General features: G+C 40.4%; 1 protein-coding gene across 8 annotated transcripts in view; it reads left to right on the forward strand.

The window, feature by feature from the left end:
* RP9 (RP9 pre-mRNA splicing factor) overlaps window positions 1–17,815 on the forward strand; it is a 57,406-nt gene that overhangs the window by 8,431 nt on the left and 31,160 nt on the right. For 4 of the 8 annotated variants that reach the window (XR_012485033.1, XR_012485034.1, XM_074284326.1 and 1 more), the window contains exons 2-6: window positions 803–913; window positions 2,981–3,011; window positions 5,722–5,851; window positions 6,400–6,491; window positions 12,496–12,557. Coding sequence is in view for 6 of the 8 variants with exons in the window: in XM_074284326.1 (XP_074140427.1) it covers window positions 803–913; window positions 2,981–3,011; window positions 5,722–5,851; window positions 6,400–6,491; window positions 12,496–12,557 (426 nt within the window). In the remaining 2 variants the exon portion in view is untranslated. Of the gene's footprint in view, window positions 1–802; window positions 914–2,980; window positions 3,012–5,721; window positions 5,852–6,399; window positions 6,492–12,495; window positions 12,558–17,091; window positions 17,721–17,815 lie in introns of those variants that run through there. The other 4 variants (XM_074284323.1, XM_074284324.1, XM_074284327.1 and 1 more) reach the window with 4 other exon arrangements.

The following is a 17,815-nucleotide window of genomic DNA, read 5'->3' on the forward strand; positions in this document are numbered from 1 at the left end:
GGTGCTCTATCACAGCTGCATAAATTGATTAAAATGAAGCAAGTTAAATGTCCAGCAGATGAGAAATCATTAAATAAAAGATAGGAGAAGTCTGAGGAATACAAGGGACTCTGGAACGACCTTTCTGAAATAATCCCATATATAAAAAGGAAAAAAGCTCACCTAGAACAGACTCTACACAAGTACTTATTTCAAGTCTTTCAGATTTTGGAGTTTACAAATTAATTTTAAATCCTTTGTTATAGAGAAGGGAAAACTTGAGAATCTGTAGGGACGACTCAAGCAAGGTTGGGGAGACCCAAGACTAAGGTTTGTGGAAGGATCAGTTGGCCCTTGCAAGTCAGCCCCCTGCGGTTTCCTTTGGTTAGCAGCTTCTTTGAGTGAGAGGGTACTTATGTTTAACGTGACAGTCTTTTTCCATGTTAATACTAGGAAGCTGGATTTGAAAATTACATTTGTGACCAAAGGAAGCGGTCTTCCCTCTCTGGAAATTCCAGGGTCTTTTGGCTCTTCTTCTGCCCCCACCCCCACCCCCCCCAAAAAAAAAAGAAAAGAAAAGAAACATTGACATATGGCCCCCTCATAAGTAGCTTAGTAGTGAAGAGAGTGACTGATCTAATGCCAGCTCTGTAGGGTCCTGCCTTTGAGTCCTGACTTAAAAGTCTTGTACTTCCATGACCTTGACCTCTTTGGGCCTTTTTTCTTTATTGGAGTCTCAGATCTTTGCAGCTCTAAAGATAGGACTGAGACTCTGTGATCTTTAGCACTTTATGGCATTTGGATCATTCTTCCACCTCTGCAGGGAAAAAACAAAAAACTGCAGGAGAGAAATCTCAATACCTCGGAGGAGCCACCTCCAGCCTGGAAGATTGGCAAGGCTGAACAAAAATGCAGCAGGCCCGATCCGATGCTGGTACTGGGCCTGGCCCTGGAATTCCGTCCAAGATTATGAAGCCGTGACCCCCTGACCGGGCTACCTGCACCCCAGAGAGATCAGAGAGAGCCCTGGCTACAGCAACCTTTGTCCCAGCTGGCTTTGAGCCTGGGAACCAAATTGGAGATCTCAGCAAGCTGGGACCAGAAGGGACGGGCCCTGGGCAGTGGGAGGCCTCCTGGACCTGGCCAGTGCGGGAGCCCATCCCCCTGGCCCCTGCGCCTTGAGTGCAGGACTTTTGTTTTCCTTCCTTTCTCAGTGGGGGTGGCATAAGGGGGAAGGGAAAGAATGGTGGATTTTTGTCATTTGAAGAAAAAATTTGTTAGTAAATAAGTGTTTGAGATATTAAAGCTTTGCAATTTCCTGAAGGGCCACTAGGTGGCACCGTGGACAGAGCGCTAGGCCTGGAGTTGGGAAGGCCCTCCTGGGTTCAGATGTGGTCCCAGTCACTCTTGAGCACTTCAATGGTGGTCCCCCCTTGCCTCAGTTTCTTCCTCAGTAAAATAAGCTGGAGAAGGACATGACAAATTCTTCCAGTGTCCCCCCTGAGAAAAGTCCAAATAGGCCATGAAAAGGGAAGGACGGAACCACCTCTTCCCAAAAATGTGGGAAACCTGGGCCTTCTCCTCTACTTTGTTCTTATTTCTGACTTTTTCTCCTGTGTACCTATGTAGACTTGCATATAAACATTCACGACTCCCTCTGTGGGTGCGCTTGTGCAGGTCCTCTGGCCTCCTGGGTGGGGATGGTGCTATTTCTGCTTCTGGGGTCACAGCCCAGATTGGGGGGAGGTGGCTCCATCATCCCCGATGGCTGAAAGGTCTCGGTACAAAGTCTTGGCAGTTCTTTTCTTGGTCGGAGGTCTTCAGTGTTAAGTAGCCGCTCGGGCCAGGCCCAGGGCCAAAGACTGAGCTCAAACAAGTCTCTGGAGGAGTCTGTGCTCCGGGGCCAGGGGGTTTGGCCAGGTTCCTCCCGGGCCCTGACTCGCCCCAGGTCAGCGGCTCCACAATGTTGGAGGCAGAACTCGCACCCAGAACTTGCCAGTTGTTAAGGCTGGTGTTTTTAAGGGGAGGCAGAGTTAGCCTGGTTTTGTGAAGGATTCAATCTGAAGGCAGGCCCCGGTCCAGAGCCCTTTCTTTTCAGAATGACCCTAACCACGTCGCATCTCCCACACGGCCTGTTAACTAAAAACCACTTTTATAACTTAGGCAAGTGCTTTAAAGTTTGGCAAAATGTTTTGACCCATTTTGTCTATTGTCACAATAAAGCTTTTGGGGGCTTTCAGTAGTTTTCAGTCAGGAAGATTGGAACTGGCTCCTTCCATTTCTTCAGCCCTTGCAATGCCGGAGAAACTGAGGCAAGATAGAGATCAGAGAGTATTTAATGATTTATTTAATGGGAGAGATTTACTGGGACCAAATGGATCCATGTTTTGGTCCCAGGGCTGAATGAGACTATCATCTCCAAGAATCCAGCCCACAATGTGAGTTATTGGCCCAGACTCAGGGCAGAGTCAGGATGCCAAAAGTGGGAATGGGACTCCGACAATCCGGTTCTGACAGGGTGGGGGGGAGGCATGGGGGACATCTGATCATTGGGATTACAGAGTGGGGAGAGGCACCCAGCATTCTGATGATGTCTAGGATAGAAGGTCTTTCTCCTTGTCTGGATCATTATGATTAGGAAGGACAGAAGGGTGGTTGAGTAGAACAATTATAAACTGAGGCAGAACACTTAGGGAAACTGAGTCAGGCCAATAAAAGAGAACTGTGGCATAACACCCTCTTGGCTTTGATCCTAGTTGTCCTGGTGACCTCTGAAATTTCTTCCAGCTCTAAATCTTTGATTCTCTATATATTTGTCTGGCTTTCCGGGGGGAAAGTTAGGGGGAGCTACATTAGACGCTTTGAGTTACTTTGCTTTAATTTGAGTCCAAACCCAGACTTTTGGGGGATTATTTTACTTTGGGCTAAAAGTAAATAAAAGTAGCACCATGCTCTATATCAGTGTTATTGATGGGTTCTTTCTTCCCCTCTCCCCCTGCAGTTATGAAAAACCTCCCCCAGGACTTATCAAGGTGAGTATATAGTCAGTTCTTGTGCTGTTTGTAATCTCATAAAAAAAATAATCGCATTTTGAACACACTTTTGTAAAATCAGACAATTATGAGTATACTGATTCTTAAGGCACTTTTGGTAACATTGCTTCTTTACTGTTCATAAAAATTTTTTTAAAGCGTTTTGTGAATGTATCCAGAGAATACACTAAAACTTCTTTAATCTCTTAGATACCTTCAGCAATTTGGAGAACCTGGGGACCCCTTCTTTAAATGCATACAATAAAATATGTAGGATTTCAAAGGAAACCAATTACATTTATGATCCGATATTTTTCTTACCTAGTTCGGTGAACCTTTGAAATCTACCCATACCCCACTTTTACTCACAGATTATTTGCACTTCTCTTAGGTTATCTTCTCATGTTGCCGTGACACAATCTAGTACCTTATTGTAGAAACCAGCCTCCTTAGCTAGGTTTTAGTACCTTAAGATTTACAGAGGTACATCGGGAAAAATTTTTCCTGATGAAAGAGTCCTTTCTACAATGTCTCAAACAAAGGACCATTTAAAGCCCTACTTTAAAAGTGATGGGAAGATCATTACCTCTTGAAAAGTTTGTTTCCTGGTTGAATATATGTAATTTGGAAATTCAGTTCATTTCAAGGATACTTATTAATCATTGACTGATTGGAAAACATAAATTGGTAATAATTTCTAACTTCAAGAAATTTTCTTTTCCACTGAAGAGATAAAACGCATGTACACAGCTAAGCAAATCAAATATACAGTGTGTGTATATATATAGACTAGTGCAAAGTGCTTGTTTCAAATAGGAAAGAGCAGGATCAGTATGGGACTCATCTAACCAGGTCCCTGGGTTGTTTTTTGGTTTTGGGGGGGGTGGTTTGCTGAGGCAATTAGGGTTAAGTGATTTGTCCAGGGTCACACACCCAGGAAATATCTGAGCCTAGATTTGAACTCAGGTCCTCCTGACTCCAGGGTTGGTGCTTTACCCACTGGGCCACCTAGCTGCCCCTCCTGGGTTGTTTTTTGAAGGAAACAAATCTAACATACACCGTAGTTATAGATTTATCTGGCCATGGTACGGGAGGCATTGGTTTTTGAGGTACCAAGGTAATAGGACACTAACAAAAATTTCAAACAGAAGTGCCGTGTTTTTAGAAATAACAAACGGCAGCCGTACGGAAGATTAATTGGTGAGCGGAGGCTCTTGCAGTATTGCTGGGGAGAGATGAGTTGGGCCCGAGTGGCAGGGAGAACACTGCATGCCAGGGATATTCTGAAGGCAGAATTGACAAATGGGGGGACTTGGACCAGGAGCGTGAAGAAGAGTGATGAGTGATGATAACTGAGATTCCTGATCGGGCGTTATCCTTATCAAGTATGAAATTCTGGAGAAAGGATACTGGGGTGGGGAGGTTGGGCATGGTGCGGATGAGATGCTCAGAGGGTCTCTAGGGAGAATGTCCTTTAGGCAGCCAGGAACACAGGACAGTAAAAGGATGATTGGGGAGTCATCTGCAAGGGAGCTGACCACAAAAGGAGGAGGGCAGCTGGTATTCACCCACACTTAGTGGGCGAGCCTTGGACGATCCCAAGCCCCTCCGACAGGCAGGAGAACCAAGAGGGAACAGTGGGAAGGAATGCCAAGAAGTGAGTGGTGGATGAATGCTGTTTTTACGATTAGGGCAGGAGCTCTCACTTGGGCCTTGTGTCCCTAGTGCTTGGTCCTGTGCCCTGTACAGAGTAGGTGCTTGATGAAATGTTGAATTGAGTCCATTATTAAATCAACAATGTAGGTTCCAGTTGGATGCTAATTATATAAGAGGTAAGTAGGTAGTTCAGTGAATAGAGTACCAGACCTGAAGCCAAGAAAATCTGAGTTCAAAATCCAGCCTCAGACAGTTACTAGGTGTGTGATCCTAGGCAAGTCTGTTTGCCTCAGTTTCCCTACCTGTAAATTGGAGATAATAGCAGCTCCCTCTCAGGGTTTTAAGGAATAAATGAGATGATAATTGTATACTGCTTAGCACCCTGGCCCATTATAAGTGCTGTTTTAAGCGATAAGAATAGAATTATTATTGCTCACTTAATTGGGATAGACGATTACTTCATCCATATTAATTAAATTCTAATTGGTTGCTGAATGAAATTTTTGTGCTTAGTAATACATTTAGTATAAACTTAAATATTGTCACAGTATGGTGAGTTTTCTTTTGACATCATATTTATCCTCAATTACAGGCTAGAGAACTCATTTGTTAAAACACTGCATTTTTAACAAGTACCATATCCAGAATTTGGAAAGACTAGCAGTATCCTTCTGGATGAAAGGAGCTATTTCCATTTGAAAAACTGCTTTGTTTTGTTCATTCCAGAAAGGCGGGCTTTGATTTTAGAATCTGACTCAGAAATGATCTCTGATTTATATTTTCTGGAAATTGTCTTTTTAGCTTGAATTGTGGCTTTGTTGTATTAAATTTATAAGATCAATTTATTTTCATATGATTTAATTTTTCTTAGTATTTTTTTGTCTTTTCTAGTAAATAAAATTTGCCTGTATTTGGAATCACCTGAAAAGGATGATGTGGGAAGGGTTTTTTCCTCCTCTCATCTCCATCAAGGGGAGGGAGAGATGTACTCTGAAACAACTTAAAGACTGGTACTTTGGGCTTTCTGTTTACAGATTTTTTCCCCATTGTTTAGGAAGATGAGACCAAACCAGAAGACTGCATCCCGGATGTGCCAGGCAATGAACATGCCAGAGAATTTCTGGCTCACGCTCCAACTAAAGGCCTCTGGATGCCCCTGGGGAAGGAAGTCAAGGTTATGCAATGTACGTGATCCCTACCTTTCTAATCATTCAGAAAATCTAGAGTGTCATCCACTTGTGAATTTGCATTCATATTTCTCCCATACTTAGATAATTTAATGTCGCAAAAGCTTCTTAGAAAACCCAGATTCCTTCCAGGCTTAACTCAAAGCTTTTTCCACTTCCTTGAAAAGACAACCAGAAATACTTAGGAAAAGGGACAGATGTCTTCGAGTATTTGAAGTGTGTGGACACTTGTTCTGATGGCCCCCGAAGATGGCACTAAGGGAGAGATGTGGAAGGCACAGACTTATTAAGGAACAACTTCAGAATATTTAGAGCCATCTAAAAGTGGAAGGGAACTTGATGGAGTAGCTATTTATTACAAATTCCCCTATATTATAAAGGGTAGTTTGAAGGCCTATTCTATTTAGGTATCTGTTAGATAATTAGTCGATTTCATTTGTTTTTCAAAATGTGAACATCTTCGAGACCAATCCGACTAACCTTCAGTCTTGTGAGCCCGCTGTGGACAGTTTTCCTGAAACCTTGACTTTTTGGTTTCCTTCCAGGCTGGCGCTGTAAACGTTATGGACACAGGACAGGTGACAAAGAATGCCCATTCTTTATCAAAGGCAATCAGAAATTGGAACAATTCAGAGTAGTAAGTACAAAATGATAACATCAAGATTTCTTTTGCAGCTATGAAATGTTGGTGGACATCTGCATGATAACTTGTCCAAGAGACACTCTCTTTGGTTCAGCATGGCACACATATCCGAACTTAGGGCTTACAAAATGAAAACAATTAAGCAAAATCTTCTAATAGAAAGATTGCTACTCAGGCTCTCTGTCACTTTTTACTCTGGTAGTTATCCATTAGCAGAAATTCATAGCTTGATCTTTTTTAAATATGATGCCTGTTTGACCCAGGTTTTGTTCCCTTTTAACGTTGTCTTCATTCATATTATTGTAGTCACTGTATATGTTGTTCTTTTGTCCCTTTTCGGTTTTTACTCGATATCTTCTCATGTTTCTCTTTATTCTTCATATTCATCATTCTTTGTAGTATGATAATTTCATTTCATTCATATATCCTGTTTTGTTTGGTGGAGGCAAATGTTTTGTTTCCTGATGATGTCACTTTGGATATTTTTATACATCTAGGTCATTTCTTACTGTCATTGATTTTCTTTTCTTTTTTCTTTCTTTCTTTTTTTTTTTAATGGTATTTTATGTTTCCAGATACATACAAAGATAGTATTTAACATTCATCTTTGCAAAAGGTGTTCCAAATTTTTCTCCTTTTCTCCCTCCCCAAGACAGCAAGCAATCCAACATAGATTAAACATATCATTGATTATCATGGGGTATAATAAACCTTGTGGCAGGACTCCTGGGCCAAAGTATATAAATAACTCTCTTTGCACAATCCAGATTGTTTTATAGAATAGTTAGATGAATTCTCAGTTCCACCCACCATGAATGTGTATATCTTGGCTTCTTGCCATAGTCTTAATGGTGAACTTTCTATCCTGTTACCAGTTTGATGGGTGTGAGATAATATTTCAGAAATGCTTTAAGTTTCATTTCTCTTATTAAAGATTTTAAATATTTTTTAGATAATTGTTGACTAAAATTTTTAAATGAAGCTTATTCCTATCCTTGGGCTTTGATTTTTTTTTTTTAATTTGTATTTATCATTTACTATATCATTACATAATACTAAATATATAAATGTTTTAGTCTGTGATTAAAAGACATTATTTGATTACATTCTGTAAAGTGTTATTTCAAAAAAGGCTAAATCTTACCTGTCGATCATATTTTTACTCATCTCAGAGGTTCAGTACTAAATCATAATGCCAGTCAAAAAGCATTTATTAAGTGTTTGCTTACTCTCTGTCAGTCACTGTATTTAGCACTTGAGATATAAAGATAAAAAATGAAACAGATCTTGCCCTTAAGCTTACAGCCTATGAAGAGAAACAAAATGAACATAAAAGAATATGCAAAATAAATACAGGGCATTTGGGAAGAGGACGTTGGCAACCAGACATAATAGAGGGGAAGGGAACAAGCATTTAATAAGTGCCTACTATATACTAGGCTCTGTAAACTAAGCACCTTACAGTATCTCATCTGATCCTTACAAAACCCCTGAAAAGTCTTACTGTTAGCCCCATTTTACACCAGAGAAAACTGGGGCCGAGAGAAGCTACAAGCCTGGATGTGCACGGCTCGGAAGCGCTCTGGCCGTTCGTCACCCTCTGGGAGGCCGTGAACCGGGCAGCAGCGTGAGCTGGATCCCAGAGAGGTGGGAGTGAAAGCGTGTCCGAACATGGGGGGCAGCCACTGCTTTGGCAGTGCAGTCTCCTGTCGCCAGATGGGCCAGAAAAGTCTCTGGCCTGGACTACATGTAGGGTGCCTACAAGGGCCAGGCTGGGACCCGAGAGGGGTTTGCCTGTGATCCTAGAGGTCCCAGAGAGAGTAAGGAGTAAAGAGGAGGATGGAGTAGGGAGGGGGACGCCATTAGAGTAATATAGGAGACGTGGTGAGGATGGGGTCCTTTTAATAGTGAGGAGATGTCAGCAGTGGGGGTCGGAGAGATAGAAACACGGTCTGACAACAGATATGGAGAGTAAGGGAGAGTCAGGGGTCAGTTTGTCAAACTGACTGGGATCCAACTGTTCTGGAGAGCAGTTTGGAACTATGCCCTAAGGGCCACCAAACTCTGCATCCCCTTTGACCCAGCAGTGTGTCTACTGGGCCTGTGTCCCATTTTAAAAGATCTGAAAGGACGGAAAGGGACCTGTATGTGCACAAGTGTTTGTGGCAGCCCTCTTTGTAGTGGCCAGAAACTGGAAACTGAGTGTATGCCCATCAATTGGAGAATGGCTGAATAAATTGTGGTATATGAATATTATGGAATATTATTTTTCTGTAAGAAATGACCAACAGGATGATCTCAGAGAGGCCAAGAGAGACTGACATGAACTGATGCTGAGTGAAATGAACAGAACCAGGAGATCATTGTACCCGGCAACAATAAGACTATATGATGATCAATTATGATGGGCATAGCTCTCTTCCACAGTGAGATGATTCAGGCCAGTTCCAATGGTCTTGTGATGAAGAGAGCCATCTGCGCCCAGGGAGAGACTGTGGGCACTGAGTGAAGAACATAACTCGGCATTTTCATTCCTTTTGTTATTGTTCATTTGCATTTTGTTTTCTTCTTCTTCTTCTTTTTTTTTTTTTTTTTTTTTTTTTTGATCTGGTCTTTCTTGTGCAGCAAGAAAATTGTACAAATATGTTTACATATATTGGAGCTAATCCATATTTTAATGTGTATAACATATATTGAATTATTTGCCATCTAGGAGAGAAGGTTGGGGGAAGAAGGGGAAAATTTGGAACATAAGGCTATGTAAGGATCAGTGTTGAACAATTATCCATGCATATGTTTTAAAAATAAAAAGCTTTAATAAAAAAAAAAAAAAAAACAATCAACCTGGGATAACAAGAGTGGTCGTGCCCTCAACAGAAGCAGGAAGGGCCCCAAGGGGAAGAAGAACCATGTCTGTTTTAAACATGTCGAATCTGACCTGCTCATGGGATGTTCAGGAAGCAGTATCCATCCAGCAGTCAGTCCTATGGAGGTGGAAGCCAGGAACAATACCAGAACGGGCAGTCATCAATGCCAAAGAGACAGACCATGTGGCTAAGGAAGGAACAAAAGTTTCTCATGGAAACCCAGATTGGGAGAGAAAATCGAGGGAAAAGATGGTCAGCGGTGCTGGAGGCCGCAGAGATGACGAGAATGGGGCCGACCCCATCTAATGAGACAACCAAGAAGTCACTGGGAGCAGGAGGCTGGGAGGTGAAACGTGAAGGATCGAGAAAGGAGAAGAAGGGAAAGAGTGAGGTGCCCATGCCCTGCCCCCACAGCGGCTCTGAACGAGACCAGAGAGCTCAAGAGTCAAGGAGGGGGGTTGTGGTGAGGTGGGGGAGGCTTCTCTGTGCTGGTAGGAAGCAGGGGAGAAGAGATTGGAGAGGGTGGGAGAGACAGGGCAACACTGAGCGTGTGGTGCTAGAGTGAGTGAGTCCAGCAGTTGTGTCTGCTGGCTACTTGTAGGGAAATCTTGTGATGGTCACTGTCCTGACCACCATTCCTAAGCAAGAGGGACCTAGCAAGATGACAGGCACTGTAGAGATGTCCCTTGTTTCTTTCATATCAGCTACTGGAGTTCCCTAAAAGGTTTTTGAAAATAACTTCCCTGTGGATGAGCTACATTCTATGAGATGTCATGGGATGGAAACAGTTCCTTCATCCTGTAAACTGAATTTCAAGTCTTTGCTTCGCTGGAGATACAATGGATTTTAACTTGTAATCAGAAACTTTGATCAAACATGTCTCTTTATTAAAAGAACAAAAACTAAACTATAAACAAGCTCTAAATTTAAAAAGTTTTAAAACAAATTTTCTAAAAGTCTTTTAATTTCTCAGAAAATTGAAATTATTTTTAGTACTTTTATATTTTTGAATATAACTTTTGTTGAATTTTATTTTTTTCAAAGCACCAAAAAACTGTACCCAATCCTGATTTCATCTTATCCCCAAACTAAGAAAAAGAATCAAGTATAGTCAAGTGAAATAAATTTCCAAATAAGCCATATCTAAAGGAAAATATATAGGTGAACATATACATAAATATAGAGTCTCATTCTGCAATCTGAGATTTTCATCTCTCTTTTAGGAGGTACATAAAACCTTTTGATTAGACCTTTGGAAGACCTTTGGTCACTAAGCTGACCAGAGTTCTAAGTCTTTCAGTTGTCTTTACCATATTGTTACCATTGTACTTTCTGTTCTGGTTCTGTTCACTTGACTTTACCTCAAATAAGTCTTATTTCTCAGAACCCATTCCCTTCGTCATTTCTTACAGCACAACAGTATTCCACTTCTAATTTGTTCATTCACTCCCCAACTGACGGGCACCTCCTCAGACTCCCATTCTCTGCCACCTCAAAAAAAAGCTTACCAAAAATGTTTTCATGTTTTCAGAGTTAATTTAGCCTAGAATTGATCTCCCATAACCTTATTTCCTTCTCTCTCTATTCTCCTGTTTCCCTGTTGAATATCTTTCTGTCGCCAGCTATTTATGTTTCTATTCTTCCTGCCTTTGATCAGTTCTGATGAGAATAAAGTTCCCTATATATAGGGGGAAGGTCATCCTTAATTATTTTTCTCCTTGACTTGTTTTCCAGAATTTTTTCATCCTTTAGGTTTTGTTTTTGTTTTTGTTGCATGGAGTCATTAGCTTCTGTTTGGTCCATTCTGATTTTCAAGGAGTTCGTTATACAAACCTTTGTGCCAAGCTGTTAAATTCTCTTCCTTTTTTTTTTTTTTTTTTTTTTTTGCTAACTTATTTTTTCATTTTTTTCCTTTAGAAAACATTTTTAAATTTCAAAAAATCTTGATTCATCTTTTGAAGAATTGTAGCTGAATTTGTGCCCAAGTGTTTTTTCTCTGAAGTTTTGCTGAGAGAGTCATTCCTTTTTGGGGGGTTTGTTTTAAGTATCCTTGTCAACAATAACTTTTTTTTTTTTTTTTATGGTGGGATTCTTTTCTTGTTAGTTTATTTTTCCAGCCTACTTCCTGACTTCAGACTTGATATTCAAACCAGGTTATGCAGTTTTATAGGAAATATCTTAGCTGATTCTGTTACTTTTTGGGGTACTGAGTCTTGTGTTATTCTAGGATATGCCATCTGAGTTTTTTTAAAATAAATTTTATTTGTATCTTTTTGTCTTCTAAATTCCACATTCCACCCACCCCCACATTTCTCCTGCCCCTCCCAGAGTAGCCTTAGAACACTTCATTATTCTAAAAAGAAAAAAAAAAAAAAATCAGAAAAACTAATCAATATATTGGGGGGAAAAAAACCTGGCAGCACATGCAGCTTTCTACACTTGAGGATCATTTCTGCACACTTGAAGGTCGATATGGGTCCCTCTGTTGTCTTGTGGCCAGGGGCTATGTTTGGTCATCTCATTCAGTTTCTAGAGATTCAGCTTGCTCACTGATATAAGTGAATTGCTCCAATCAGCCTCTGAGGTCTCTTCCAAATCCTATAAAGATTACCGACTTCATGTCCATTGAACCAGCTGGAATTCTTCTCTAAGAGAAGCATAAATGGCTCAGGTTCCCCAAATCTGAATTTTTACTATGAATGAAAATAACGTCCTCTTCAGTTTTATTCTTAAGCACTTTAAAAAGAACCTATTTGCATACATTTAATTTCTTAAGAAGCTGCTTTCAGCTTAGATTCCCATGTTTCAGCTCCTTGCTTCTAAAAGTAGTACTCCTGTAGTCCTGGGTTCTTTAAAGCTGAGAAGAGAGAAGCTTAAGGTCGAACTCATCTTATGATGATGAAATTTTCCATCATAGCAACTCTTGAGTCTAAGTCCTAGAAGAATTTTAACCTGGATCAGGGGACAGAAACCTTACTAGCAAAAGTTCCTAGTTACTTTAAATGCTAAAGAAAAGTTATTAGAAAAAGAACCACAGGTTTTACATGAAAAAATAGGAAGATTACAGGTTTTTATTGAAATAGTTTGAGCAAACATATCTCATGAAATCTGATTTTTATCTGTTCCTAAAGGCACATGAAGATCCCATGTATGACATCATAAGGGAGAATAAACGTCATGAAAAAGATGTGAGGTAAGGCTTTTCTTAATGAAATGACATTTGCTTGAAATTTCAAATGGTAAAAATTTAGGCTTTAATGTTTTTTTTTTTAATTCTTGACTGAACTATCCAGAAAAAGAACATTTCCATTCATGAGCAGACTTCCTAAAGAGGTGGCTACAAGAAACCCTCAATCTCCATTTCTTATTGCTCACTTCACGTTACTTTCAAAACTGTCCTGCTGCTCTGTGCTTCCTTCAGAAGTTCCTTCTGTTCCCTTTTGTGTTTTAAAACATTATAATGCCCACCTTTTTTCTCTTTTTGTCATCACTGTTGCCTTGATCCCCTCTACCCCACAACTAAATTAATCAAGAGAACGAAAGTAAAACTCTTGTAACAAACAGGTGAATTCCCACATAGTTTTGTCTAAAAGCGTGCGTCCGGCCTCAGGTCAGGAGCTGGGAACACGCTGCTGAGATGTGGCTGGTGACTTCAGAATAATGTTTTTGCTTTCTTTGCATGAATTGCTCTCCTGGTTCTAGTTGCTGCCCTTTTTGTAAGTTTGTAGCGCTTCACATATGAACTCTGGTGGACTATGGACTGGTCCCAGCCCCAAGGGCTGGCAACCCTGAGCCCGTTTCCATCTGGGAATAAATACCTAGGTCTGTGTCCCACAGACCTTTTTTTTTTTTTTTTTTTTTTTTTTAAGGGAAAGGACCTAGATGTACAAAATTATTTATAAGCAGCTTTTTGTGGTGGCAAAGAATTGAAATACCATCAGTTGAGGAATGGCTGAATAAGCTGTGGTCTCTGGTTGTGATGAAATGCTGTGAGAAATGACAAGCAGGATGGTTTCAGAAAAACCTGGGAAGCCTTCTACAACTAAGAATGCAAAATGAAGTGAGCAGAAAATCAGGAAACGGGATAACAGCGGGTTGAAGGGAAGACTTTTCTGATCGAAATGATGCGATGATTCAACATAATGCCAAAGGACTCAAGATAGAAAAAGCTCTTTGCTTTGAGAGAACCGATCAAGTCAGACTGAAGCATAATCTTGTGCAACATGTGAGAATGTGATTTCATGTGTATAATTGATATTACATTGCTTGTCTTCTCAATGGGGAAGAAAGAGGAAAGGAGGGATGGCAAGAATTTGGAATTCACCATTTTAAAAAATGTTTAAAGTTATTTTACATGTAATTAGTAAATATTTAATTTTTTATATATACACACATACATACATGCATATATTTTATTTATATATATATATATATATATATATAAAATAGGGGAGGGAAAAAGGAGAATAAAAAGGAAACTCCTAAGTCAGGTATCTTGAAGTCAGTCCCCAGAGTCTGGCTAGGAAATAGATGGGTCCTCTTGCTGGAGGTTATAAAGTTCCAGGAAATACTATATATAGATAATAACAATAGCCAGCATTTGTGTAGCCCTTGAAGCCCTTGTATTTATATAAGCTCAAATGTGACCTCACTGGGTCTTTACCACCTCCCAGGGAAGTTAAGGCTTTTCTCATCTTTATTATACAGGGGAAGGGAGGGGGAGAAGAGACATAAGAGATCATCTGACCTCTTGCCCATCTGCCCAAGCTAGCAAGTATTTGAAACTGAATTAAAACTCAGGTCTCACAGACTCAACTTCTGATGCTCTTTCCACTTTGACCACTTAGCTCCCTTTTAAATGGGATTAAATGAGATTTAAGTCAGTGTAGTTACTTAACTTTTATATAAGGTTTTTATCTGATGAAAGTCCTAGAATTTAAGTTACCTTCTCCAATAGAAGCATTTCTTTTTAATAAAAGTAATTTTACAAAATTGATATTAACCCAAGATTCTTTGAAATCAGCTCTTTTGTCATTTGCATTGCAAATGGGCCACAGTTTGTTAAGCCATTGCCAGCTGCCCAATAGGCTATCTGAACTACTTCAGAACCTAGTTCTTTTCTGTGTCCCCCCTCCTTCAGAATCTGGGAATGTATTGTTTATATGACTATCCTTTCTTCTCCCCCTCCCTCCATATCCCATCTTTCTTAAATCTCTCTGATTTTGCTACCAAGGTAAGATAAAGCTTTAAAACAGATAAATGTGGGTGGAACTTTATTGCTTTCCTAGTCCAGCCGGATGTGAAGGCTTTCATGTCAGAATCTCAAAGCTCTTGAGCATCCTAAAACCTCTTCTCATCAGCAAAGCTAAAACAAACTGATGTGGGCCTTTTAGCAAGTCTCAAACATCTTCCAAATCATTGAAATCATTAAATCCTAATAAAATAGTTAGCAGCAACCAAGTTTACAACCTAACAATTGTCCAGATTATAAGCAAAACCTCTTTTTCTTAGCTTTTCCCCATCTCTAGCAGGCTTTTACTTTTGTCTTTTTTATCTTGAACTCTTAGTATTTTTCTCCAAATATATGTGTAAAAACAATTTAAACTTGTTTTTTAAAGTTCCAAATTCTCTTCTTTCCTTCCCACATGCAGTCATGTAAAACATTTCCATATTAATTATATTGGGGGAGGGGCAAAAAAAAAAAATCAAGAAAAGTTGAATCCCTTTCTCTCTTCCCTTGTTTTCCTGATATCTGAAGTACTTCTATTCCAGACTCTAGTGCTTCTTGCTGTTGGATGTATTCAGCCTTTGTCCGTCTCAGCTGAGAGGTTTTTCTGCTGCCCATTGGTTCATTCATAACCTGAAATATCAATTCTGCTCTGATCTTTCTCCTCTTTTCCATCTTTCTGACCTATGAAGGGATCCAGTCCGCTCACAAGATCTCTATTTTTCTTAACATATTAAGGTTCTAGAGAGATATTTGAGCTATTTCTTCTCTCCCATTAGAGCGTTAGTGCCCTTTTGAGGTTTCTCTGAATTCTTGTATTTCAGACTTCCTACTAAAGCCAGGTCTAAGTAACCAATATACTTCAAAGTCACCTATTCCCTAAAAGGTCCATCCCCCCCCCCCAAAGGATTATGCTGCATTTGCAGTCTACATTGTTCTTGTGTATCATCTTTTGTCTCCATATTCCTCGGGAATATTATAAGGTCTTTTCACAGCCGTTATGTGATCCTTACTTTCCTAGATGCTCATAGTATTTTTTCTTGTGTGGGGATTCTAGATTTTGAATGACATGCCTGGAACATGGCTTTGGGGGGCTTTTTTCCAAGAGACGATTTGCATATTCTTTCTAACTTGACTTTGCCTTCTACTTCTAATAAATTCTGAGCAGTTTTCATTGGGGATTTCCTGAATGTTCACATCTTTTTTTTTTTGTTTTTGAGGCTCTGTTTCCAGAGAATACACCGATTCTTCAATGACCTCTCCTTGACCTATTTTCCAAGTCGCCTGACTTAAATATCAGGTTTCTTGCATTTTCCCACCAATCTTTTGATTTTGTTCAGCTTGCTACCTTATGGAGCCACTGCTTTCTATTTGGCCTGTTCTTGTCTTGAGATATTATGTTTTTTAACTATGATATGCCAATTTTGGTGTTAATACTTTTATTCTCCTAATTCTTTAATACAGAACTTATTTCATGTCTTCTGTATACATTATTTCTGGAAAATCCATTCTTTCCTTGCTTGCCATCCTACTTATGCTTTTTTGGGGGGAGTCTCTAGGTTTCGGGTCACTTCTTATACTTGTCAGTACTCTGATTTTCTCCTGTTTTCAGCTTTAATTCCTAAGTTGGGGTTTTGTGTCAACGAAGCTCTGCCTTCTGCTGCTTTGTGGTGAGGTGTTCAGATCCGCTTGATCTTGCCCTAGGTCTCCTGGGTTCTAAACAAGCAAGCCACTTTCTAGACTTATGTCTCCTAAATCTTTGAAATTCAAAGTACCAGGTCTTGACAGCGCTCTCCCAACACCTCAGGCCCATCCGCCCCTCAGAGCCCTCGGCCTGGGGAGTCGCCCTCGTCCCTCTCAGCTTTGGCTCCCTGGAACGTCCCTGCTTTCTCAGAGGAGTCTTGGCTCTTGTTGCCTCGCACTCTTATCAAACCTTGCAGGCTGTGTGTCAGTCTCCTCCCTGGTCCCCCTGGTTTGGGGAAGAGGCAGATGGTTATGGGGAGGGACACTTGCCCAGGAGCTTCTGGCAGAATCTTTGTTTGGAATTACTATAATTTCTCCCTGGACTTCTTAGTCATTATTATGTGGTCTAGTAGCTCTGCTAAAAGAGATTTCTGGGAACCCGCTACTTACCCTCCTCCCTTCAATGAGCCAGCCATCTTGACCAGAGCCCCATATGATAGCTGTTCAAGGGCCTCGGCCTGCATCTAAAGCTTATGATATTGCTAATTTGAAAATGAATGGCTAGATATGCATTGGTTAGCTGCTTACTTTGCAAGTAACCAGAAAATTTGAGGTTCTTCCATAAGCCACAAATGATTCAAGTTTCTTCTTTTTTTTTTTTAATTATGATAAATTTTTTGATTGAATGCTGATTCAACACTAGGCTTTGGTAAATAACGGGTGTGAACCAGATCTGTGATTTCTGGGTGCTCTGAGGTAGCACGAGCTGCATCCTCTAGAAAGACTTGGTTTTTTAACCTAAGTTTTGTATGTTTAGGATACAACAGTTAAAGAAGCTGCTAGAGGATTCTACCTCAGATGAAGATAGCAGTACTTCCAGCTCCTCAGAATGTAAGGAAAAGCATAAGAGAAAGAAGAAAAAGGAAAAACATAAGAAGAGGAAGAAGGAGAAGAAGAAGAAGAAGAAAAAGAAAAGGAAGCACAAATCTAAGTCCAATGAGAGTTCAGACTCTGACTAAAAATCCACCTTCTTACTCCAGAATCCAAGCTGACGGTCAAAGGCCCTAACAGAGGAGGAGCGACACAAGGGGGAATCGCTTGGCAGAGAAGAGGGCCCAAAAACTGTGGGGACTTGGTGTCCTGGGGGCCGTTCTGCTCCCGCAGCCTGCAGTGATGCTGGGTTGCTGGTCGGCCATCCTGTGATCATCATCTTCCTTGAGTGCTGCACTGGGGGACATTTTTTTTGTTTTTTGTTGTTTTGTTTTTTTGTTTGTTGTTGTTGTTGTTTTGAAGAAAACCAAGTATTCGCGTAAGATATGAAGACATCCCGGGCAGAGATTCCCATGAGAGCAGAGTTAGTGGGGAAAAAAAGTGGGGAAAAAAGTCTCTTCATGGCTGCGAGCGAGTGCTCTCAGGGCCTGAATAATAAAACTCAGTTATGTCAGACTTTGGAGTGAATGTCCTTGCTGCAGACAAGAAACTTGTTTTAAATATAATGGTAATACATAGGGGAAAGAGGCAGCTATATGACTATCTCGTCC

The sequence above is a fragment of the Sminthopsis crassicaudata genome, chromosome 1, assembly GCF_048593235.1.
Source record: "Sminthopsis crassicaudata isolate SCR6 chromosome 1, ASM4859323v1, whole genome shotgun sequence".
In the NCBI taxonomy this organism is placed as follows: Eukaryota; Metazoa; Chordata; class Mammalia; order Dasyuromorphia; family Dasyuridae; genus Sminthopsis; species Sminthopsis crassicaudata.